Here is a 26,335-nt window from a genome sequence, read left to right as displayed (position 1 = left end):
CATTCATGCCATAGAGCTTCCACCCCACTCTGTTTCCCACACTCCCTCCCAAATCTGTTCCAGAGGGCTGATTTAGGAGGCCTGTGGGAGGGTGAGCAGGGAAAGAAAAGGGAGGGGAAGTTCAGGTGCACCACAAAACCCCACTGCAATATATGGCATCTGTGCCTTGTGTCAGTTAACTATGACTAAAATAAATTCTAAAAAAAAAAAAAATCTAAGGAAAGCAAAATAGACCTAGTGGACAGGACCATGGCTACTACTCTCTTGCTTTTGACTGAATCTGAATCCCAGGAAGAACAAACAAAGCCATCCATTTAATAAAAGGGATGGGTGAGGGGAGGAATTTCTCAAGGGGAGCGTTACTGAAGAATGTTGGTTTTGATTACAATTTTAGGTGAACAATATACAGGTGGAAATGATCTCTCTCTCCCTCCCTGGATGTCATGAAAGATCAGAGCATCCTTTATGCCTGATAGACCAGATTCCAACATGGAATTTTGGATGTGTTGAAAAGTTCCACAAGGGTGGAAGTCAGGAGTTCCACAAAGCCTGACACAATGAGGATCTTTTGGGATTTATTTTCCTGGGAGATAATGTCAGAGAGGTGCTGTTTTTTAATTAGCAGAAAAGAAAAAGAAGAAAGTCAGAGAGGGAGGGTGTTTCCAGCTTTAATTTATATAAGTTAAATCACCCTTAGTAATTCAGTTCAGCTGAATTTAATTCCATTCACTAACTTGCATTAGTTTATGGCTTCTGTTAAATATCTTGTTTTGCAATATGCTTCTTAGAGAAAGTACTCAAGGCCTGTGCTAACAGTTAGATCCCACCACCAACATGCAAATTGTGATAGCTCACCTCTAATACACTGTAAAGGTCATTCGTGTGAACTGTGAGATGTCAATATTTTACAAAAAATCCAATATCATAAAAAATAAATAAATTACAGCTTACCCGGAATTGTATTCTTTAAGCCAATTTAAGAGAGCATCTTTGTTGAATGCAGCAGCAGCAGCAACATTACTACTATTTAGCTGAATGTCTGCAATTGTCTCAGAAGTAGAAACAACCTCAATTAAGCCAGAATGATCTCCTGTTGCTAAACATCCATAAGGTAATATTCTGAGGAAAATGGAGAAATCATAAACAAATCAGAAACATGCTTAAAACAATTTCTCGGGACAAATGTATAGGTTAATTTGAAGGACTGGGTTAAAAAATAAAACAACTATTAGAAACTCAACACAACATGTTGTCCAAGTTCTAGCATTTCAAAGCAGAGGGAGAAAAATCATAGTCTTGAAGTTCTAATATTCTGACAACAGATGGTGCTATTTCTTTTATTTATTCCTTCCAAGCTGCTACAATGGTATGTTGGCATAACGGACTAGGTGGAAGAAGAAAGAAGCATGCAGACCAGCACAAAAGAGACTCTTTACAGTGAACGCAGAAGCAAGAGCCTAACCCTTATTGATTTTGTAAGGAAATTCAGTCACTTAAATATATGTGTCCCATTCACAACTGACAAGTGGATCTTGGCAATTTAAAATCAGTCACACTTTGTACTTAAAAGGCATTAAATTGCTTTTGGTGTACCAGCCACATGGAGAGTCATTTGGGGAGCTTCATGAGATGAGGCTACTTACTTTAGCAAGGAACACAATTGTGGAAGAATAAAGCATCTGTATTCTGAAAAATGGATACACAGGATGGGGCAGTTGAATGAAGAAGTTCTTCAGGCTTTAGGGGCTGGATAGTTTCATGTTGTGAATGGCACTGAAATGGATTTTTGTTTGGGATTTGTGGTATAAATTTGATTTTCTGTTAAAGGGACAGAATAAAGGATGGCAGAATTGCCTGAAGTGGAAGGAAGATTTTTTAAGAAACCAATTACCTACAGAGTAGGATATATAATGAAACTTTTGTGGAGGATTAGAACATTATAAGAGAATTAAATGGATAAAAGCTCGATCTCAGCTTGATTTTCAAATAAACAACAACCTTTTACAGATTGTAAACATTCCTTTTGAAGAACATTCCCACCAAAGCCAAAGTTCAGTTCAATGTGTTTAAAACCAATGACCAATGCAGAGTTAAATAACGAGAAGCTGTTACTCCATCACTTAGGAAGCTGGATGTTAATGCAAACACAGCCAAGCCATGTTCACTGGACAGTTCCATTTTCAAAAACGCTCAGAGTAGTAGTCCAGCTATCCTCCTCCCCACTTGCTCTAAGTTTCCTACATTACAGGTCTGGCAAACCTCTGGCCATTCAGATGTTCTTTTGTCTCCACCTCTCATCACGTCTACAAACACAGCAAACAACATCTGTCAGGACACCCTTTCCCAATCTCTGCCATCGCGCTCAATTCAACATTTCCACACATCATAATAATACTGAACCCCACCACCAACTCTAGGCGATCGCACAGCAGCTGCACTTCTGAAACTCCTGCTGCCAAGATTTAAGGAAGTGCATTTGAGCCCTTATTACGACCGGGGAATCTTTGGGCAGGTTTTGTGAGGTTAAAGTGTGACGCTTGCTGCCTGCTGCACTTCGTGACATTTCAACCCACCCTTACTTGCAGTTTTCGCTGGGCACGCTTCCAACAACTTCCCCTTCAAAAGCAGGCAATGATGAAAGCTGCTCAGCCCCCTGAGGATGGTAAGCTCACAACCAGAGGAAAAAACATCCTCGTCAGAGAGACAGCTTGACAGGAGTCAAGCTGGGGACAAATCCTCAGGGCCCTGGTCCACCTCATCCTTGCCTTCAACATCTGTCAGAGGGATTCTTTCGTCCCTATAAAAGAACTATATAAAGATAGCCTACTGACAGATCTATAAGCCACCCTGAGAAATGACTGCTATTTTCCTTCTGCAATGTCCCCCTAAGGTCCACCTATCAATTCAAGCCCCTTTTCAAATAAATTTGATGTGGTTTGGTGCTTTTCTTACATCACAATTAATCTTTGAATTTATAACCTTCTTTGTAACCAAGACAAGATTTTATCACAGGCTTGTTGCCATATTTTGAAAAGCAAAAAAGAGGCTCATCTGCCAACTTCTACTTTTAACTACGCATCGCTATGACAACTCTCATTTTACACACCCATCAAAAAGAGGACATGTCCTGGAAAAAGAGTGGCAACTCTAAGTCTGCTACAAGTTTTGTTTATCAGCCTCCACAATGCATAACTTTATTCTTCCCTTCATGGATTGTTGGGAGTGTGGGGTAGAGGGGGTGAGTAAGCTCAGGAGTAAATTGCTTGCATTACACAGAACTTCATGATGCTGGTCTTGCCATTTCCCAAAGGCCTGGTTATCGGAGCACCCTAGAACCCATTAAATGTATTATATTTACCACTGTTTGTATCATTCTTCCCTGATTTGGTGTCCTTTTGTCTACTTTTATTTGTTCCATAAATATTTCCTTTCCATAGCCATGCCACATTTTTAACAATAAAAAGGAAACTTATTGGTCATTATTAGTAATTGTCCCTTTTTCCTTAACAGAAGACCAATCCTTTAATGGCTACATGGCAGGCAGAAATTCAACAGGTGAAGCTTTAACCTGTCACTTCCACCTCCATGCTAACAGAATAATATGTGCTGAATTTCTGCCTTTGGGGCAATGGTTGAAAGCATAGAATGCCAATAGAAAAAGGAAAAAGTTGGCAACCCTATTAATTAAAGGTAAATGTAAAGGTAAAGGGCCCCTGGATGGTTAAGCCCAGTCAAAAGCGACTATGGGGTTGTGGTGCTCATCTTGCTTCAGGCCGAGAGAGCTAGTGTTTGTCCACAGACAGCTTTCTGGGTTATGTGGCCAGCATGACTAAATTACTTCTGGCATAATGGAACACCGTGATGGAAGCTAGAGCGCACAGAAACACTGTTTACCTTCCCGCTGCAGTGGTACCTATTTATCTACTTGCACTGGTATGCTTTCAAACTGCTAGGTTGGCAGAAGTTGAGACAAAGCAACAGGAGCTCACCCTGTTACATGGATTTGAATCGCTGACCTTCTGATCAGCAAACCCAAGAGGCTCAGTGGTTTAGACCACAGTGCCACCCCGGTCCCCTTTACCTTTTACCCTATGAATTAGAGTTAGTCTGATGACACACATCTGTACCCACTTCATAGACATCATTGTCAAAACTGGAGCGAAAGTAGATATGGTAGTGCCAGACCAAGGGACTGAAGGCATGGAAAGCCAGGTAAGATCACCTTCTCTCCATTTGTCTGAAAGGGTGAATAGCCATCACCAATGCTCTGGAGGTATTAGCAAAGTGAGCCCCAAGCATTTGGAGACTGAGTCACAAGAATCCTGTTCCTCCTTGCAGTGACCGCTTTTGGTAATGCAGCAGGATACTGAACAAAAGTATGAGAATGAGAATATACATTGAGGATGACATTATTCGGCAGACTCTTTAGTGTCATAATCTGTGGTTGTTTTTTTCCTTGGAGAGGAATACTTAAGCACCAGAGCTTCCCAGGCAGAGAATTCTTAGAGTATGCCACTTTCTCAGGAGATTGTAAAACTCAGTAGTTCCATTCTTCAGAAGTTGGCCTGGTCATTCTGCTCTCTGCTTCCCTCTCTATGGAGAACAGGGCTTCAATGCAGTCATTGCCTTAGACCAGGCACCCCCAAACTTGGCCCTCCAGATGTTTGGGGACTACAATTCCCATCATCCCTGACCACTGGGTCCTGTTAGCTAGGGATGATGGGAGTTGTAGTTCCAAAACATCTGGAGGGCTGGGTTTGGGGATGCCTGTCTTAGACCAACCTTCTCCAACCCGGGCCCTTCAGATATTCTCAGAGTACAACTACCACCACCCCCAAACATTAGGGCATGGTGGCTGGCTGATGGCAGCTATATTAAAACTAATATCTGGAGAATACCAATATAATGTAGATGTATTGTTAATGAGGACCACCCTCCCCAACTCCCCCCCCCCGAGAAAAGCCTGGACAAACATCTGTTGGGGTGGCAGCTGAGGAATCCAGCAGAAGGCTCTATGTCTGAGCAGAAGCAGACTGTGCCCCATTTTCTCCAACCTAGATAAAAAAAGTATTCAGTTGCTCCTGTAGGTTTTGGCTAACCTAAACACCTTTTACAGACTCCAACATTGCAATTAAAAGGGGTATAAAAATAAGCACAAGGATTTCTGATGGAGTTTATCTCAGCTCATTTAGCCTACCAGTCCTTTTTTAAAACAAAACAAAACAAAAAACCCTAACATTATTTGGAAAAAAAGATTGACACATAAGACACTTATTATAACAGCTGGTCAATCATTTCCTGGAAGATTTAAAAAGCAACCTTTGAACTGCCTCATCCTACTCCACTTCCTTAAGACAGCCTCAGATAAGAGTGAATCAGAGAAATCATTTCAAATAACTCTTCCAAACTCAGTGCTGATTGCCAACAGAGTATGTGGGCGAGATTTATAAGCTCCACCCTACATTAGGGAGGCAGCAAATGCAAAACAACTGCTCAACTTTATCATTTTTATTGTTTGACATACGCCAGATAGGGAGACCTTATCCTAACTCTTAGCAAAATTCAAGCTGCTTATTTGGAAGAAAAATATCTCCAAATATTTTTCCTGTTACCAAAAGAGATGGTAAATCAATATATGACTTCAGAGAAAATAAACACTCATTTGTTTACCCTGAAGGAAGCAAATAAACTTCCTGAAATAATCTATATTTAAATTCTTCTGATACCAGAGGCATAATTAAAGAGAACCTCTTCGTGAATAGCATATTTGCCTGATGGGTCACTGTTTTACAACTGCCGCTCTTATCTGCGTGGGCTATGGCTGTGTGTCTGAAGCTCATTCTGTTTGTTCAACCCCTACAAAAAATATTTAAGATATGAGCTTAAGATCACCATCTGGTGTGTCAGGAATACACTTCCTAGCTTTGTAAAACAATGTGCACAGTAGCAAGTAAAATAAGCAAATACTGTAGAGTCCTATTAACTTACGGCACAGTAATACTCCTATGTAAGACACTCTGGTCCAGGAGACAAGGGACCATGCATCGGACAAATGGCCAACAGAAGCACTTCAGAGCATTTGGAAGCCACATTGTTTATTCTCATGTAATGTTAAGAACTACAGTTTAGTGCAGGAGCAGGGAACCAAATAGACTTCTCATCTGGCTCTCCCTCCCTATTCTCTGGTCCACACCCCTTTAGACTGCTGCCATAATAGGGCCTTTTTACAATGGCACTGAAGCTCTGAAATTCCCTTCTGGGAGATGTTTATTCAGGACTCTTTTCTGCTGGGACTATTCTGAAGTCAGGCAAAGGTTGACTTCAGGGTTATGTTTGCAGTTTCAGGGTACGTTTAGGATCTCTTCTGAAAGTTGCAGGGCTCCTCCCCAAAGCTCATATTTTGGGGTCTTTACATTTTTGTTTTTTTAATGCTAATTTGATTGATTTGAATGCAACTATTTTAGTAAGTAAAATAAAACTGTGATTTGGAGAGGGAAGTGACTGCAGGTGGAAAAAGTGGAAACCACTAAATTTCAAGAGGAGGATTCAAGAAGCGTGCATGCATTTTGTTTAAACTTTTGTATGTAATCTGACATTTACTTATATATTTTGTTTATTTGGGCTAATCAAGTTGACTCGTATTTGCAATTGCTCCATTTACCAGGGGTAGCGTCTTGCCCTATTTTGTAGCTAAGTGTGCTTTCTTTGCAACTGTGGCCCAGCTCTCACTTACAGAGATCCTGGAGAGGGCTAGGACTTGTTACTGTGAAGAGAGATGTACTGCCTCCTAGATATCTTTGCAATATATAATGTGTCCCACAACGCTGGGCATTTCGCTAGCGATTGAATATTGACAGCACAAATCATGGTATCATACAAAAACACCTACAACACATGGAAGGCTCCAGGAGGAGTAGAAGTCACAGACGGCTCTGCCATGCAACACTCAAGCAGCTGAGATGCTGCTGGAGATGAGAAGAACCCAGTTCACAATTTCCTTATAGCAAAGTGGCCAGCAATGATTCTGCATACAGCCATACACAGCTCAGGACCCAAAAGTTATTTGCACTGCCAAAACTAACACAAGAATATAGAATCAAACAATAAAGCAGACATGCCATAGGTCTAATATCACCTCCTAACAAGAAGTTAAAAATGAATAATATAAAAAGTGCAGTCATCTGAAGCAGACTCTTTGCCATTTGTATGTAGTGCCCAACATGTTCATAGTCTAATTATACATCTCTGAAAAGCAAGAGCTTGGCAAGAACACAGAAAATCTAGTAACTGCAGGCACTCTCACCGAAGATCTAGACCAGCCTCTTTCCAAAGTAAATCCATCAGGCGTAACATCTGAAGTGTTAACATGTCTTGCCGTAGATCTGCAAAATAGGAAGGCATGATTTTATCAAATAGCTGCTACTAAGAAATTTGAATTAGAGACGAACAGTGTTGTGTGCATTGCAACGAACACAAATTAATTCAAGGAAATTTGTTCAAACCCCTACTTCAGGGATGGAGAACCTTTGGCCTTCTGGATGTTAAATCAGCCACACCCACCATGGTTAATGGTGAAGAATAATGGGGTCTATATGATGGAAGCTGTAGTCCAGAAATATCTAGAAAGCCACAGGTCCCCGACCCCTGCCTTAATTACAGTGGTGAAGTTAAATGGAGCCATGAATAAACCCTCTTCTTCCCAGACTGTATTGTGGTACAAACAGCACCGAAATGATAGAATTTATCCAGTGCTCTTTCACTTAACAAAACTAAAGGATTGCAATGGCAACAGTAGCACAATTAAGATAATAGCAGTAAGGGGGCGGTAACTGTTTTGTTTACTTACCATCTCCATTTTTAAAGATGATCCCTACCAGATCTCCCCCAAACACTTTGTTGTTGTATACGATCCATAAGGGCTTCATTTTAGAGTCCATGTATTTACATTTCTCCACACTAGGCCAAAGTGTAATAAATAATGTTAGTGACTTAAAAGGGGAAATGAACAATCGCCCTAAATGTAGCAGGGTAAAACTAACTCTGAAGGTAACTCAGTAATAGAACAGTGCAACTTGGACAAATGCCTTAAAAAACTTTCATTTTGCTGCTACTGTATAAGGTACACTGGCAAGTTGGCATGTTCTGTATATGGGGTATGTTGCATATATAGCAAGTCAACTCAACTGCTCTACTAGTGGAAGCCAGCACAAGGTCTCCTGCTAGCATAAATAGAGTCCCTCTCTTCCCCCACTTTCCCAAATCTAGACCGGGAGAACCCCCAGAATGGTATGTCGGGGAGGAAACGGTAATTTGTTCCATCAGGCAAGCAGAAAAGCTTGCATGGATGGAATAACCTCCTTAGTGGTACATTGAATTCCACACTGAAACCCATAGATCTTGGATCTCTATCTGGCAGCTATCAAGGCAAGAAAATAAGTGTCCATATCAACTTAGAAAACATATTTCATTTTTTACACACACACACACACACACACACACACACACACACTCCCTATCTGGATTAGGGTCTGAAAGACCAAGGAAAAGTGTGGGTGCGAAGGAAAATGTGTAACATTGCTTAACGCAGAGAATGTCTGTCAAGGCATCAGCCTTAGCTTTGCATTTTCAGGCTTTGTGGAGCTTGTGCCAACATGAGATAGCCTTAAACTGGTAGGTTTTCTGATAATTTCATATATCTTTTGTCAGTCACTGATTGCTGACTTGAAGGTGGCACATTATCATTCAAGGTATTGTAAGAACACATTTTAAGTACGAAAGGTCAATCACAAAAATCTGTAGTCCAAACCAAAACAGGCATTTTAACCTTAGGAAGCCAGAGATTTGCTTACATAGCATAGGTCAAAGCATGAGGGAGTTGTCAGCCACATGAAGACATGCCGGCTTGTGTGCCAACGCGTCTGCTGAGCAATGCAGCCAACAGAAGTCAAAGAGCAAGAGCCTTCTGCCTGTCTGCTTCCACCTAAGAGCTACAGCGTACATAAAAGCAAGAGACCACTTCACTTACTACAGTTCTGAAAGCAAAACGGAAGGATTCAGAGGAGACTGGAGATTGGAAAGGGCTTCTTTGTAGGTCCTTTGTTTTAAACAGGTGTGCATTGCATCTTTTCCTTTGGCTCTGCTTTGTTTCACAGCATTCAGTTTTATTATACTATTCAAAGTCTTCATCTTATTCAGTGCTTCAACCTGAAATAAATTTGCAGAATAGATTTTAATTTCTAAATCTCTGTGAGGTCAAAGTCTAAGTCAATCAAAATGGAAGGGATCAATCTTGTAGAAAACACTGCATTACCCTCGATTCTGACTGGGCAGCATTGACGTTGAAAGGACCCCTATTATCTGCACTGCCCATCTGGCGCAAAGTCAGCACCATGGGATAAAGCTATGAAAAAGCAGCTTCTACACAGGTGCTTTTTTAATGTGAAAAGGATCCTTAAGTAACTAGATCAGGCAAAGGAAAACTTTGGCCCTCCAGATGTTTTGAAACTACAATTCCCATCATCCCTAGCTAACAGGGCCAGTGGTCAGGGATGATGGGAATTGTAGTCTCAAAACATCTGGAGGGCCAGAGTTTGCCTGTGCCTGACCTAGATCCAAAAAAAGCTTAATGTTTCTGCCATCTCGACTGTCAGGGTCACCAGAAAAATATTTTGCTCATTCCATTTATTCAGATGCATGCCTGATTGTTTCAATGTGATCACAAGACTCCCCATCCTTAGCTATTTCTCTCTGCCCTTGTGCCTTCAAAACCCAGATGAAAGCCTTACATGCTAAATCCAAGCCAAAATAGAGGCTCTGTTTTTGGCAAACGTCGGTCACAAACACAGATCCCACTGCAACTTCTGCTTTGCTGTTTCTCCCAATTATCTCCAACTGTTATCTACTTACTGTTGGGAGTTTCTAGGAGGAAGCAGCTGGGATGCCTTGAAAATAATTAAGTGTTAACACTGCAAAAGTGTTGTGCACCTCTCTGCAGCTCCAACATAGATCGATTCCCTTATTATTAAGTGAACTAAGTTTGGGATAGGAGGCTGAGTAGGTTTCTCTGCACCAGTACTGATTCACTTTCAAATTTACAGTTTTTAATTTGCTGTAAAAATTACCTTAATGCATCAGGCACAGTTCAAGGGCTGAAACTTTCTTACAGATAAGCTGATTTATGCCTGGCAGGATGCTGTGGAAGCTGTATGGAGTTTGATTACAGAAGAGAGGCAGTGGAGACCTGTCAGGTCAGCCATCTGTCAAAACCCAAAGCTCCCTAATTTCCACAATTCCAGGAGCTGTGCAAACATCAGCAACAAGGGAACAAAATGCAACCTGTGCTATACAAACAGGAACTTTTTGAAGTATTTCTACTTTGTATTTCTTCCGTGTTTGCACAGTTGGGAATTTTTTGCGCCCCTTCTTTGATTGCACTGACATGCACTTCCTCCTCTAAAGTGCACAGAAATGTCACAGTCCCAAAGCCTATCATTGCTGAAATATGCTTAAGACTCTCATTCCCTCTTAGGAGTTCATTCAAACACATTTGTAAGAAAGAAAACATTTTCAATACTCCAAAGCTAAATGGTTTTCTTTTGCAATGCAGATTCCATTAGAACTGCTGAATTCAGGTAATTATGGTTGCACAGGAAAAAAACCACACACATCTAAATTTTTGCCAACCTACAAATCAACTATAAATAGCACCATTTTCAAAATTATTTCATTAGAAAAGACCAGTGCTTTTATTTAATTGCATGCATGCAAAGATTACAACTGCTATGCTAGGTGGTGTTTAAGCCTAACACAAAAGGGCAGAATCAGATTGACTGCTAAAATTCCAGATTATGTCCAGGACACCTGTTTATACATCATAGTACCCATCTAGCCTCTCTTTGCTCATCTCATTCCTATTCACAGGCAGCATTTACATGTCTCAGTAAACCATAGTTAATGATTTACTATGAACATGGAGATGGCTCCTCTCCTAGGATGAGCAGACACAACAAACCATAATCCCTGTCTTAGTGTTATGCCATGAAACCACAATATTAATCCATACTTTGTTTTTGGTTTAGTATAATGGTTTGTCTGATAGGGGAACAGTGAAGTGGGAGCACTCTCCATGTACATAGTAAACTGTTTCTGTGATGTGCAATGTGCAACCTGGACCATCATTGCATCTCCAGGAGTGACTTGAAGGTAAGGATTTAAAATAAGCAATACCTGTCTAGAAAGTACTTTCATGTGAGCAATGCTTCCACGGCAGTAAGCTTCAAGTATCACACCAAACTGCACTGAAATGGCAGGTATGTGCACTTCTGATCTACAAGAAAAGAGGAAAAAACCCTCCATGTACAAATACGTCTCTTGCAGTCATTCTACATAATTAGGGAGTTGTACGATGGATGTAACAATATCACGTCAGTGTCTTAAAAATTAAGAAATTCAGAGTCAAGTGGGCATGTACCCTTTCATATGGGATAGCATGATACAACTGTGACCTCAACTCCTTTGCAAAACAGCTGTCCATCCCATGCTCCAAGTGAAGCATTCTGAACTCTCAAATCATACCTTGCTTAAAGGAATAAAAATGAGTAGACATGAGTGTTGTCATGAAGTCAGTCAAAAATACAGGAAACAGAGTTGGAGTCAAACGTTTTGGCAGGCACCTTCCTATGTGGGAGGGTTTTCCCTTGACTTCTCTTCTACATTGTTAGCTTATTTTGTAGTTGGAGGAATGAATGCTGGAGCCTTGCCAGAGAGATAGGTTTCTGATGGGTTACAGTGCCACAGCAGCATCTACCATCTTTCTGAAGTCCTTCTTCACTGCTGTTCAATGAGGTAGTGAGACAACTGGGGAAGAGCATAGTTGGAAGGGAAATCTCAAGCACTCTCCCTCCCATAAGGCAGACTGTATCCTTCTCCCTAATAGCATCTCTTATTTTACACAGACAGGCTAGGACTGTTCTTTGAAGGCAGAGAACATGTCAAAAGGTGGCAAGAAGAAAGTTAATCTAAAGCCAGGAGCTAGGGGAGTTTTAGTTATTTTTGCTTTTATTTTGTAGAATCTATATGCTACTTAATTGTAAAAAAGCAAACAAACAAACAAAAGAGCCTGAAAACGGTTTACAAATTTTCCTACACCCTTGCTGGAAGATTCATCTAGATCCCTTTTGGTGCCTGAGACATTAGCTCAGCCTTAAGAGTCTCTCATCACATCTATTAGGGCTAAGAAACTTGGTCTCAGAACAGGAGATTCTTCAATTTCCAGTTTTTCTGACAGAACATATAAATGAAGGGAGGATGAGACTAGTATCAAAGACACCAAAATCATGGTATCAGTAAATTGCTACAGGATTTTTGTGGAAGAGAGGTACCATATTTTTCGCTCTATGATGCACCAGACCACAAGACGCACTTAGTTTTTGGAGGAGGAAAACAAGAAAAAAAATATTCTGAATCTCAGAAGCCAGAACAGCAAGAGGGATCGCTGCGCAGTGAAAGCAGCAATCCCTCTTGCTGTTCTGGCTTCTGTGATAGCTGCGCAGCCTGCATTCGCTACATAAGAAGCACACACATTTCCCCTTACTTTTTAGGAGGGGGAAAGTGAGTTTTATAGAGCAAAAAATACAGTAATTTATAGATGTGCATGTCAACAGATGAGCAAGCCTTACCTCAAATGCCAAAACAGCACTTGTCCTATCCTCCTATTTGCCAGAGCTTTCTCTAGCAGGAACCTGGAGAGAGCACAGTCGAGAAAAGGTTCATATTTCAATACTTGCACAAGCTGCAGAAGATACTGAGAAAGTTCTTCATCACTGGAAGAAGATAAAGAAAACCCAAGAAACTACCTTAGTTGTGGGAAGATGCATTAAATGAACAGGAGGGAAATTCTCAACGTGAAATGCATCAGATTAGAAACATGTTCATGATATATGAAGCAAATGGATGATGTGCAATGAATAAAAGCAGAGGATATGAACCAGAAGGATTTAAACAGCAGCAACATTTATTATCAATCATAGCAGGTATCTCTGATAGATGTACAAAGTATTCAGTATCAGTCATATGAAGTTGTCTTAAAGATCATCAGGCAAGTTCAGCAACTGCTTTCTGGCTTTCCTGTGTGTACATCTTTTTTTTTTTTTTAAAGCTAGTTGGTAGCTGTTTGGGTTTGAAATGAAATTTGAAGTAATGGGTTGTTTGTTTTTTAACCTAAGGAGGAAACATTATTCACTCATTTATTTGCGAAAAAGAATAACTATTACAGGTGACAAAATAAAACACTGCTGAACTACCAAATAGTTCACTGTAACTTAAGGGGTTCTTCTCATCTACTTACAGCCCAGCGAAAAAAGAAAGAAAAGATGTCCAAACAAATTAACATGTTGTACAGTGACTAAAACTGCTCTCCTGAAAAGTATGTCAAATGAAAAGTCACCCCCCCAAAAAAAAATTACATAGGCATTCAATTATTTGATCGCATCAAGGAGTTAATAATGAATATACCTAGAATGAATTCAAAGAAATCTAAGAACAACTCTATCAGCAGTACTGGTTCATTATACAAGTCTAGACCAGCCTGACAGAGCAAATCACCTTGTTTACATTTTACTGAAGTCAAAATATGTTGTTAACAATTTAGCCTTGAAAATAATACAAAAATGTTGTACTTCACATCCAGTACTCTTGAGATGTCAAGGAAAATAGGAGCATAGCAGCATTGCAACTGATAATATCCCATTTCTTTTCTGGAGCAAAAATGGCATTAAGCCCATGAATATTTTAAGTAGATAATTAAAAAAAAAAACAGCTGAGAAGCTTCTTGAAAATACATAGTTCTTAACATCCACAAGCAAATTGGATGTACGCATGGCAAACTTAAGCATGCTTACTCAAAAGTATGTTTCACAATTTTCAGTGAAGCTTATTCCCAGATGTTTGGATAGGATTGTAGACAGAGGACATCAGTGACATACATAGGTACGGAGGAGGGAAAATAGATTCAATTCACATTTAAAGATGAACCTACCAAATCCACACTTTCTGAAACAATGCACAAACTGAAGCTTTGTCCTCCTTCAAAATCTGCACTTCTCTGAGTTCTGCAAAGCAGTTCTCCAGTTAAGTAATGTGTGAAAGCATTATATTCTAGGCAAACCTTTAAAAACCCATTAGCTATCCTTAAGGCTTTTGACCCAGATACCAAAGGAAGCCTTCTTCTGTCTCAACTGGACAGCACTTCCCAAAGGAGGACCACCCACTCCGGTTCCACTGATACGATCAGTAAACTGGGATAGCAGCCTAGCCCACAGCTGGACACTGAAGAGGCTGCCTGCTCCTTAATTTGTAAGATTTATTTCATGCAGGGTGAAAGTCACCGAGTCTTTTCATTGTGGCTGCATTTTAATTCTTTGAGTCAGCTGTTGAAATAAAAGTTGCCAGCAAACTCACCTCATCTGCCTTAAACAGCCCACGGCATATTCTCTTACATATTGATCTGGATAATTGAAATCCAATAACTCTAATGCTTCTCTGGGAGGCAGCTTGGACCATATCTGGAGAAGAGCCTGAAGCTGTTAAGGAAAATAAACGCACACATAACTAAGCAAGACTAAATAGATACATGTTCAAGAATATCCATGGGCAGATTTCCTGAGGAAGGAAGGTGAACTGTGTTCAACAACTATATAGCATAAATCACAGGTACCCTTCCCCACCCCCAACTTTAGAGAAAGCTGTAATTCAGGGGGTGCATTTCTATTTTCATCTAGGTGGAAATGCAATTGGGAAAAAGAGGCTGGGAATAGCTGGCTTTGCTTTTCTAGCAGCAGCAGTAGAACAACCGCCCACTAGAGGGCAGAACAGAACAAGCACAAAGATCAGAGTATGGCTAATGAAACAGCAGAGGAAAAATGGGCAAAGGAGGTGTTTGTGGGGAGGGCAACAAATCGGATGTGGCAAAAGATAAGACACTTAGGATTATCTGGAGCTCCTTCTATGATGTGTTGCCACTTGATAGAATCATTCATTTAGTACAGTTGTCTGATCTTGACTGTGACAGAGGCAGGCAATTTAGTTCAACCCTGAAGAATTAATTACAGATTCTAGAAAGCTTGGGGTACTGGCTAGTTTTATATGGCAAACTCTCATATAAACCTGCTGTCCACACGTGGAATGTGAGGGTCTGTCTTTTGCACTGATCCAGGTTATCTGCTTAGGACTAATTAACTGTGGACATTAGGCCTGGCCCAGGTAATATCTGGTTTTCAACACTGAGATGTATCAACAGTTAAATACTGTGATATGCTGATATATCATGATGTCTGACTCTGGAATGTATCTTAGCTGTTTCTTCCTCCCCACCTTAGGGGAGTCGGAGGGGTGGGGGTGGGGGCTTCCTCAAAGGCAGGCAGGCAGAGCCTGAGAAGCTTCTGTTTAGTGTCGGAAAGATGCTAGTCTTCCTGGATTTCAGAAGCAGAGTCTGGAATAGTCTCTGATACTTGTGTGCAATGCCTGTGCATCTTCTATGAAGTGGCACAATTACTATATGTAGGAATACCAGACAGGTGATACTGACCCACAAAATGCATGTTTGTTTGGAAATACGTATATGGGGAATTAGTATGTGTGTAGTATTTCCATAGGAGCTGGCAAACCTAAACTGGCAAAATGGAAGCTTTAGCAGTTAAGAGCAGGGATAGAGAATTTGTAGCCCTCCAGAGTTGGTGGATTGCTACTCTAATCACCCCTGATGGTTGGGCCAGGCTGACCTGGGCTGGTGTGTGTGCAATCAGGAAAACCACAGGCACCCACCCCTGAGTCAGTGCCTTGTTCACATTAGGTTGACCCTATCTATAACAGTAGGTAAACAATCTCTTCTTTTTCAGATCAAGCACTGCTGACAAAGAGGGTGCAGAGCAGTAGCTATGCAAAGTCCACTAAAAACAAGGAAGAATGTTGTGGCACCTTAGAAGACCTAAGAAAAACAAAATCCATTTAATGGCAGTTGGTTTCACTGATGAGCAGTTAACGGCAATTAAAATAAAATCTCCCACATTGCTCCCACAATTGCTCACATTCTGCCCCTGGCATTACTATTATTGCTGTACAGGTATTTCTTTTTCCTCTTACCTGAGCGACATCTTCAAGTTTGTTCCATTTGACAGAGAGCAACAGCTTTGGTAGGGATTGTGGGAAGTTTTCACGACAGTCATACCGTAAAGTCCAAATGAGATCCATTTCATTTTCACACAGCTGAGACAAGGGGTCCCTTTCCATTATCTCCTTTAGCTCAATGTAGAACTTTTTGCCACCACGGCCCTTTGGTTAAAGGTCGAGAACCACCGTTTACAAGTTATGCATATAACACTGAGACAAATGTGCCTGTTTCTATACTGCATGTCCAAATGGCATGAAGCTAGAACAGCATGAACTCTCCTTGCTAGCAACTAATGTGCATTATACAGGGTGAGTCTTTTAAAAGAGGCCCTGTGGAACATGTGTACTCTTTTAAAGGACTCACCCTGTATATATTTTAACACTGAACTTTAGCAAGTGTGCACTTCAACACTAGAGGGCACTACTGCTATTTCCCCGTTTAATCTGGGAAACATTTCTGCTGAGCCACGCTGGAGGCTTATATTTGCTGCACAGGCACTGTAGATGTCTCTAGACCCACACAACTGATGAAAATTGAGCATTTCTAGCAACTTAAATGCTAGTATGCAAAGGATGAAAAAGAGCACATGAAGCCAAAGCCAATACTGAGGAACAAGTCACTAATACTTTAAAACTAAAGCAGTTTTGCAGGTAATGCTAAAAACTGACTTTTGCATTTCCAACATCTGTTATTGAACTGTAACAACCACCACCACCACCACCAAAGACTTAACATTTTAAAATGACTATACATGCTATCTCTTCTGACTTTCTATTCCACATTAATTAAACATGTGTACAGAAGATGTTTCAATGGGTTTCAAATGAAGCTTAATATATCATGAGTGGCAAAAATTGTTTATAAAGTCTCTACATTCAAGAGGCTATTAGCATGTGAATTTATTATGTACACTCAAGTTGTGTAAAATAGAATGGGGTATTCTTAGAAGATCATTAATTCAGATGAAATATTTTGTTGATATAATTAATTCTTATTATTTTGCACATTAGTGAGGAATTTGTGCACTATGCTGAATGGCATATTATTTAAGCTATAATTTCACAACATTAAAATTATAGGCTATGACAACCAAGCTGTTCAAATTTGTTTAGGATTCCAAATTTGCAATCATTTTAAAAATATGACCATAATGTGGATTTGGCCTTCAGTGGGTTGTAGGGAAATGAACAGGTTTTGTGTGTTTACCCTGTCCTTTAAAAATATAATTTTGAAAGTGCAGAACAACTTCACTACAGCTTGAAGAGATGCTTTCTGGACAACCAACGGGAGGGTAATAAAAATACATCTTGTTCTAAGTCTTAAATGGGGGAAGGATAATTGTTTCACCTTTGATACTTACTGCCATACCAGAGCTATCATTATTTCTTGCAATTTCAGCTGCCTTTTCAAGTATCTGCAACAACAAACACCAGACAGGAATTAAATGACAATGTTGGAGAACAATGAAATTAAACACGATCAAACGGTATGATCTCTATAGTTTGAAAAGTCATGTAAGTAAATAAAATATTTATGCTCTTCTTTCCCAAATCCTTTTGCTAAGTGCAGTATATAAATGTGTGTACATTATGCCACAATACTCCTACGTAAACAAAGTGCATAATTCAACAGGGACTGGATTAGTGCACTGCATCTTCTAACGCACAACAACAGAACTGAAAACAGCCTCATGTACGGAAAGAATTAGCCGAGGAGCATGTAGACTCTGAAACACTATGGTCCCCAAAAGGTCAGATTTATTTTGGCTAGAGTTGTGCTCTCTGTGATCCCCCAAGTTTAAAACATTTCTCTTACACTTTTCCATTTGGCAGAACTGTAATAAAAAATCATTGGGCTCAAAAGCCTTGATACATTTGCAGTAGAAGTAGGAAAATGTACGTGGGTTTGTTGACTGTTTCTTAAAATGGAGTTATATATCACCCTTGGTTTAAAATTAGCACTAATAGAAGGACAGTTATGCCGTAACAGTGGAAAGCCCCAAAATAGGGTACTCTGAGGAGGGAGATAAGCCAGCCCAAGATCTGCTGGATCCTGAAATGCTCTTATAGCTGGTAAAAGGTAAAGGGACCCCTGACCATTAGGTCCAGTTGTGACCGACTCTGGGGTTGCGGCGCTCATCTCGCTTTATTGGCCGAGGGAGCTGGCGTACAGCTTCCGGGTCATGTGGCCAGCATGACTAAGCCGCTTCTGGCGAACCAGAGCAGCGCACGGAAACGCCGTTTACCTTCCCGCCGGAGCGGTACCTATTGATCTACTTGCACTGGCGTGCTTTCGAACTGCTAGGTGGGCAGGAGCTGGAACCGAATAACGGGAGCTCACCCCGTCGCGGGGATTCGAACCACCAACCTTCTGATCGGCAAGCCCTAGGCTCTGTGGTTTAATCCACAGGGCCACCTGCATCCCTCTTATAGCTGGTACCGGCTGGCAATAAGCTTGATCACTGCACCAGTCTGGAGCGGGTACAGGGATCAGGGTTGATCTGCCTGTCCCCCACCCTGCCACCATGAGTGGCCACGATGTGGCTCTGCTGCTCTGCAGAGCTTTGGTGGCAGAGGCAGGGAACTGGGATTATTCTGTTAGTGAATTACACTTACTCATAACCAAGGGAAATGTTAGTCATGACTAACGTCATTCCCACTGATTTTTTGTGACTAACTTGCAGGGTAATCACATACATTTCTACTCAGAAGCCCCAGTGTGTATAGAATTGAATCCTTTGTGAGCAGTGTGTGTGCATGTGCATGTGTGTGTAATGTGCATCTGCGTACATGCAGTTAGCCAAAATGTTTTCCAAGTTTAGTCAACTTTTTGTAGACACATATTCATATACAGTGGTACCTCGGTTTAAGAACTTAATTCGTTCTGGAGGTCTGTTCTTAGCCTGAAACTGTTCTTAACCTGAAGCACCACTTTAGCTAATGGGGCCTCCTGCTGCTGCTGTGCCGCCACTGCACGATTTCTGTTCTCATCCTGAAACAAAGTTCTTAACCTGAGGTAATATTTCTGGGTTAGTGGAGTCTGTAACCTGAAGCGTATGTAACCCGAGGTACCACTGTACTTGAGTGTCGTTACAACAGCAACAACTGAGGAGCAACTCTGTAAAGTTAGAGAGAATGCATTCAGGATCATGCATGGAGGAAAACAAAATACAAGAACCCATAACAATCTTACCTTATCAAAGGGAGGGTAATAAATAGGAAATTTGGAATATTCTTGAAATTTGATCTGCAAAGCTGTTGCATTTTCAGTGTATGGATTTGTCTGTACAGTTCCCATTGGATTCAACATTTCTTCAAGTTCATCTAGGCAACCAGAATACACATGTTGTGTTTATATTTAATAGCATTCAATCTGTAGCATAGCTAAACAAAATTCAAGTCTATGTTAAATGTATACTAACAAGGCAGGCAGGCCACATTAGCAGAAAAGCTCCCAGAGCCACAGTAAGAACCTCAAGTAAGCAGAGCCAACTTTTATTTCCTATATAATTTTAATTTTAGAGGTTGGGTTTTAAAAGTCACAAGGCAAGCAAGGCAAGCAGGGAGAGGTGGTCAACTTCCAATGATGACTTTCATAGAAATCCAACACACATTCTACCCATCCATGGCCCCCACCCTGAAACGAAGTGCAATAATTTCATCACATTGTGATGCACAGAAGTGTTCTTCTACTCCTGGACCATTCCCATCTGGGCGTAAGAGATACCTTCTAATTCAATGTAGAAACAAGTTTACAAATCCCAGAGGTTGGAAAAGTCTACAGTGGTCTATTTCTATTTTAAATCCATAATAAAAATGTAGCAGACTTGCTATAACAGAAGTGACGAGGACACGAATTAAGTTCCATTCAGGATTATCCTTACTGTGTTGGATTTCAAGTTCCGATATCCTGTTTCAGTGGTAGATGTTGGACATGACATTAGCTTCATATCGAACATAGTGACTGGTGTATAGTCATACCTCATGTTACGTTTGCTTCAGGTTATGTTTTTTTTGGGTTGCGGACCACGGGAAACCTGGAAGTACCGGAACAGGTCACTTCTGGGTTTTGCCACTCGCACAGAAGCACCAAATCGTGCCGGCGCCTACACAGACGTGGCACTTCAGCTTGTGAATGTTGCAGGTTGCGGACATGCCTCCGTCACGGATTACGTCCACAACTCGAGGTTCCACTGTAGTTATAAAGCTATTGCCAAATGTATGGTACAACAGGCCTTGCTCCCAGTTAAGTGTAAGTGGCAAGTGTAGCCAATGGGGCCCTCCAGATGTTGCCAGATGTGGTAAGGGATGTGGTCCAACAACATTTGAAGGGCACAGCGCTGGCTACCCTTTCTGTGCAGAAGACTGCAGCCTTCATGGACTTGAGGACCAGTGAGGTTTGGAATAATGTACTGGCAGTACAGAGATAACTCTTTCCTTTAAACCAAGGAGCACACACAAGTCAATGAAGTGGTTTGGCACTATTTTACCAGAAATTTCTGCCAAAACTTTGATGTGAGGGTGGGGATTACTTTTGGGGCTGGATTTGTTTCTTTTTCTAAAGAGAGAAAAAGCTAGCAATTCCATTCCAGGGATATGATATCTGTTATAAAAATACCGACATTCACTTTTTGCTATGTTCTGCATTTTAAAAGAACCTCAAATTGCAAAAAAAGGCAAAATGTTTAGTCAGCAGGAACTGGTAAGGATCCATTTAAGTAATAATGCCAATTCAGTCTGTAGTCATGCAGTGATTATCCTATAGAATGGCTACTATTCCAGACCAAGTTATTTCATGCATTCAGCCAAAGCTGCACCTTAGCTGAACAGTTGCTCCAAGCCCATGTCAGATGAGTTAAGTGGAAAACATTGGAGTCTAAATTTGCCATAATAGTGCTTTGCCTGCACAAAGAAATTTCTTTATTTTACCTCAAATTTGCATTTTTTATATTACGAGGCATATTTTATTATCCATATTCTATTTGCGTTTTATAAGCATAATCATTATCTTCATGTGCTCAGGAGACATTGAACTCTGTATTACAGGAAGTACTGAATGGATTGTGATCTGATGTTATGAAGTCTTCATTCAATTTCAGCGGGGCTTTTGTGGAAGCCTAAGCAAGGCAGCCCCTCTGAAATGGACAGAGGCTGTGCAGTAGCACTGCATAGCTGATGGCACAAGCAGCTTCTTATCACAAATTAAGCCTTACCAGGAAATGACGACCAGCTGTACAGTACGAGGTCTCCAGTTTTCAATTGTCCTTTAAAATCAAACACCATAGTATTGACCCATGCGACAGGGTAGTGCTGCAATGAAAAATCATACTGTTTGAAGATGAGGCCATAGTGGATTCAAAACCTTAAGACAATAGAACAACACACATAACATACACAGAGAAAAATGCAATGTGCAAAGAGTTTTCTATAATAAGAAACTACTAGTCTGAACTATTCTTGAAACTGAATGTCCACAAGCGTAAATTAATATATGCATTTCAAGCTAATTGCTGTCATATAGTACAACAGGCATGTCCAACAGGTAAGTCATGATCTACCGGTAGATCACTGGATGTCTGTGGAAGCACAACAACATTGGCTCAAAAGTTTTGCCCCACCCGCCCCCCAAAATGGCCTCCCTCCTTCTCCCTAAAAAAAAAGCTCAACAACTTTGACCTGAACCTCCAAGAAACGGGCCTTGCTCATTCCTTAAAAAAGCTCAACTTTGACCTGAACCCCCCAAAACAGGGCTTTCCTTCCCCAAAAAGGGGGTAGATCACTGCCAGTTTTTAACTCTGAGTAAATCGCAGTCTCTTGGCAATTGGCCACCCCTGTAGTATAAGATGCTGGAACTACATGACTGATGAGATGCATCATATTACCTCTGGAGCAGGGTTTCCCAAACAGGGAGAGGGGTCCCTCCAGCTGATTTTGGACTACAATTCCCATAACCCCTGACCACTGGTGCTGCTAAGGATGATGGGAGTTGTAGTCCAAAAACAGCTCAAGTTTCGGAAACCCTGCTCTGGGTCATGAAAATAGTTTAGGGCGTACAACACACACACAACAATGTTGAGTGCAATTGTGTTTCTAATGAGAAACACCATGGAAAAGCAAGCAAAGCCTCAGCAAACCTGACTTCTATGCACAGTGTGGAAAAACTCTTGAGAACTAGGCTGAACACAATTTGTGCAATCTAGAATGCCAGCAGAACTACAGCAAATTGAATGTATGCTTTTTAATGTTTTTCCAACGTGGCATTTATTATCCTCTGGCAGAAAGCAATATGTGAATATATATATATGAGAAGCATTCACCTTTATTCCTTTTATTGTATTCAAATGTAGAACAGTATGTGACATTCACAAATGGTAGAAATAAGAATGAAGTAGAAAAAACAGTAAGGCAAGATTATTACTGTTTGGTCCTATACCCCTGTTTAAAAATGAATAGTACATACTCAAGTGTGTGTGTGTGTGTGTGTGTGTGTGTGTGTAAATATATATATTTCTCTCTCTCTCTCTGTATGCGTGTATGTGTGTATATATATCAGCATACATCCCAACTTTCAGTCTGAAGTTTAGAATTTTAAAAAGCTATGGAAATGAAAAGTATGCAAAACACATGCAGAGACTTCCCAGTACAACGAACAGGAATGTAAAGAAACGAATCCATTACCACTTTGCCAGCTTTCCTAATGGTCTGGTATTTGGACGGATTAAGTGTCTTGCTTGGATTATTTTTTTTCTTTTTATCCATCACAGCATAGACCACAAAGCACAGCCTAGCCATTCTTGGCAAATCACAGACGTTGATATCAAATTCCAAGGGTTCGTTCCAAACATGGTCATTTCTCCCAGATATTTCTGAGCTTACGATAGGTTTACAAAGGAGCTCAGTTCCATGGAAGAGACCAGCCCTGACATGAACCTGCAAGAGAGACATGACAGGGAAGTATCCAAACACATTCCAGAGAGTAAGGATTATTTACCTAGAAGTATTTCCTGCTTAGAAAGAAGGCAAGGCAGCTTTAGAATATTTGCCCTAATTAGTGTTCTTATGCTACGTGCTAGAGAATTAGCTGCCCTGAAGATCTAAGAAATCTGTGGGTATTGCCAAGGTAAACTGATGGTAAATATTTTGCTTCTCATGACTGGGCACAAAGTTTACCAATTAGGAGAGTGGATGGCGACAAGAAGCATAACTAACCTCACACACATATTTTTGCTTATATTTCTAGAACAGGAATGATAATGGCAATTCAGGATGCCTTTGAATCTTTGGAGGCAATTATTACAACTGGGAAATGGTTCAATTTGTTTTTGAATTGCAAATTAGTATGCATGTACGGTATGTGATTATTTTCAAGTGCATATAATTGGCACATGCCTTAATATTCTATACTGTGTCCTAATGGAGTGATATTCCTATGTAAACATAGTTTTTTTTAAAAAAACCACAACATATTTCTAAAGCTGTAGTCCTTTCTCTTTAATATAATTAGCAAACTTTTGGGGGCTGCCTAAGGTACCTTTGCCGAAAAGCACTTTTCAAAATAGTAATACAAGCAAAAAAGTTAGTCACTCACAATCAGATTTCCTTCAGAGCTTACGGAATGGGTTTTAGCCAGAACTAATGCTAAATCTCCCTGATTTTAAATGTGGTTTATTTCTGACAAATCTTTGTGGCAAAATCTTAAAATAGCAGCTTAAATGAAGCACTGAGCACTTTTTTTTTGAAAATGTAGACAAAAACTTGCTGCACACATTATTGTCCCATTTTTTAAACAGATCATTGCACAATCTCTTTTTTGTCTCTCTTCTGTTTTCAGGAAGAAAAAGATTGCTAGGATTATAAATATGCATAATTTCTGCAATATTCATCCAAAATAACAAACAGGGAAATATTATATATTAATTAATTAATTAACTTTGTATACCACCCTTCATCTGTAGATCTCAGGGCGGTTCACAACATAAAAATACAATATAAAAACACAGATTACATAAAACGCAAAATGGTAAAACACGTTTCTTAAGAATAGCTTTGTGGCATTCTGCTTCTCCTTAGCAATTACTGCATTTTTCTCCCTTTCAGTATATAAAAACTTGAACTGATTTTTGTTCAAAACAATTTGTCCTGAAAGGTCAGTGAATTGTTTTAAACATCATGCCAGTCATGCCACACTATGAGCCCATTCATATATATTTTTTTTGTCTTCTCTAGCTGAAAATTCATTCATTCACTTAACTGTATGCCAAACAAACAAGGGAAAAATGCATGCCATTCTATTTCATAGGCAAAATGCATAGGAAGGGGTTTGCGCAGTAAGCTCTTACATGTTACAACCTTGGTTTAAAATGCATTCTTTTTACAGGAAATACCATTTCATTTGCTTCTGCATTCAGCATCTTCATTGAACTAAGTACAGAGCAAAATGCTTAGTGGAACCAGATTATACTTGCAAATCTTTTAAAAGCTGGAAATTCATCTGAACATTAAAAAATTTTTACATATTAATGCCATAAAATTAGGAATATCTTTCAGTTAAATTTGCAGATTAGGAGTTCACATATCACCTTACGTCATGATATTTCTGTCTACCTAAATATTTTTCAAGACATTTAGCGTCACTCTGTAGCTTTTGATTTACAGTTCAGCCAGAGATTCAAGCCAATTCCCGATTGTAATCATGTAGTCATTTAGATTATTGGTATTTAAATCAGGCCCTTGTTTATTAAATACCGTATTTTTCGCTCTATAACACGCACCCGACCATAACACGCACGTAGTTTTTAGAGGAGGAAAATCCGTAGGCATGCCACCCGTAGGCATTTCCTCCATAACACGCACAGACATTTCCCCTTACTTTCTAGGAGGAAAAAAGTGAGTGTTATGGTGCAAAAAATACGGTAATCAAATCAAATGCAGCCTTGACAAACAAAGGAAATTTGTTAAGACGACCAGCAGAAACATCACTTGTGTTGGGGAGGAATTTACTTACCTTAGCTGTCTCTTCTGTGTTCAACTTGTTGCCATTCACTAGGACTACCTTGAAAGGATTGTTAATATCCCATACACTTTGAGTCAACTGTTGTAGAAAGGAAACAGCGATGAGAGATTTCCAGGCTTTTTGAGAAACGCATACATTTCAAGATCATGCTGCTTTAAAAAAGTTCTGCGCTAAATCAATAACTAATGTCTCTCTTCTGCAAAGAATGTTTCTCTTTTGCCAAGAATGGCTTATGGAGGTAACAATGCAAACAATTACCGTATTTTTCGCCCCATAGGGCGCACCAGCCCATAGGCCGCACCTAGTTTTTTGGGGGGGAAATAAAGAAAAAAATTTTTATCCCCCCCCCAGGTGCCCGAGCTTCCCCCGACCCCAGCCCCCAGAACAGGCTGCTATCCGCAAGCCGTGGGAGAGCTGTGCGACTTCGCGCAGCTCTCCCACGGCTAGCGGAGAGCTGTGCGAAGCCCGAAGCCTGGGGTGTGCTGAGCGCAGCGCGCCCCAAGCTTCTGGGTGCAGGCAAGCTCTCTGCTAGCCGCGGGAGAGCTGCGCGACTTCGCGCAGCTCTCCCACGGCTAGCGGAGAGCTTCCTGAAGCCTGGAGAGCGAGAGGGGTCGGTGTGCACCGACCCCCCTCGCTCTCCAGGCTTCAGCGAAAGCCTGCATTCGCCCCATAGGACGCACACACATTTCCCCTTCATTTTTGGAGGGGGAAAAGTGCGTCCTATAGGGCGAAAAATACGGTAACTAACAGTCAACTTTAAGCTGCATTTTTAAATGATTTGCTTGTACCTTCCAGACATGAATGCAACAATTCTTAAAATGAATGAGAAAACTCACACGTGTTTTTTTGGGTGGTAGAGGAACAGGAGGGTTGCCTGGTTTTCGGTTTATGGCAGCTTCTATAGCCACCATTTCCTGATCACACATTTTTTTTATGGTGCTGCATTCAACAAGAGTGAGTTGAGGAAGAGCTCTGCTCATCACACAACGATGGATATACTGAGAAAGGAAGAGAGGCAATGAATCTGTTATTTGCATGCTGAAAATTAAACATGAAGTCCTTAAAGCATGTTTTATTTAGGTCCATATATATACTTCAAAAAGGAAGGGGGGGAAATCATTAGGGGTCATTTATGCTTTGAAAAAAGCAATTAACCAG

The 26,335-nt window shown here is 40.5% G+C and overlaps 1 protein-coding gene across 7 annotated transcripts in view; it reads right to left on the bottom strand.

The window, feature by feature from the left end:
- PIK3CB (phosphatidylinositol-4,5-bisphosphate 3-kinase catalytic subunit beta) overlaps nucleotides 1–26,335 on the bottom strand; it is a 112,451-nt gene that overhangs the window by 6,278 nt on the left and 79,838 nt on the right. For all 7 annotated transcript variants that reach the window (XM_081006876.1, XM_081006877.1, XM_081006875.1 and 4 more), the window contains 14 exons: nucleotides 26,014–26,175; nucleotides 25,169–25,255; nucleotides 22,843–23,094; nucleotides 21,378–21,474; nucleotides 19,358–19,488; nucleotides 17,526–17,579; nucleotides 16,138–16,326; nucleotides 14,458–14,579; nucleotides 12,678–12,821; nucleotides 11,227–11,326; nucleotides 9,026–9,204; nucleotides 7,847–7,956; nucleotides 7,304–7,382; nucleotides 952–1,119 (listed from right to left, as the gene is read on the bottom strand). In XM_081006876.1, coding sequence (XP_080863002.1) covers nucleotides 952–1,119; nucleotides 7,304–7,382; nucleotides 7,847–7,956; nucleotides 9,026–9,204; nucleotides 11,227–11,326; nucleotides 12,678–12,821; nucleotides 14,458–14,579; nucleotides 16,138–16,326; nucleotides 17,526–17,579; nucleotides 19,358–19,488; nucleotides 21,378–21,474; nucleotides 22,843–23,094; nucleotides 25,169–25,255; nucleotides 26,014–26,175 — 1,874 coding nt within the window. The remainder of the gene's footprint in view (nucleotides 1–951; nucleotides 1,120–7,303; nucleotides 7,383–7,846; nucleotides 7,957–9,025; nucleotides 9,205–11,226; nucleotides 11,327–12,677; nucleotides 12,822–14,457; nucleotides 14,580–16,137; nucleotides 16,327–17,525; nucleotides 17,580–19,357; nucleotides 19,489–21,377; nucleotides 21,475–22,842; nucleotides 23,095–25,168; nucleotides 25,256–26,013; nucleotides 26,176–26,335) is intronic.

Source organism: Podarcis pityusensis (genome assembly GCF_964106645.2).
Source record: "Podarcis pityusensis genome assembly, chromosome: 5".
NCBI lineage: Eukaryota > Metazoa > Chordata > Lepidosauria > Squamata > Lacertidae > Podarcis > Podarcis pityusensis.
Note: the sequence above shows the minus strand (reverse complement) of the source record. Positions and strands in the feature narration are given on the sequence as shown.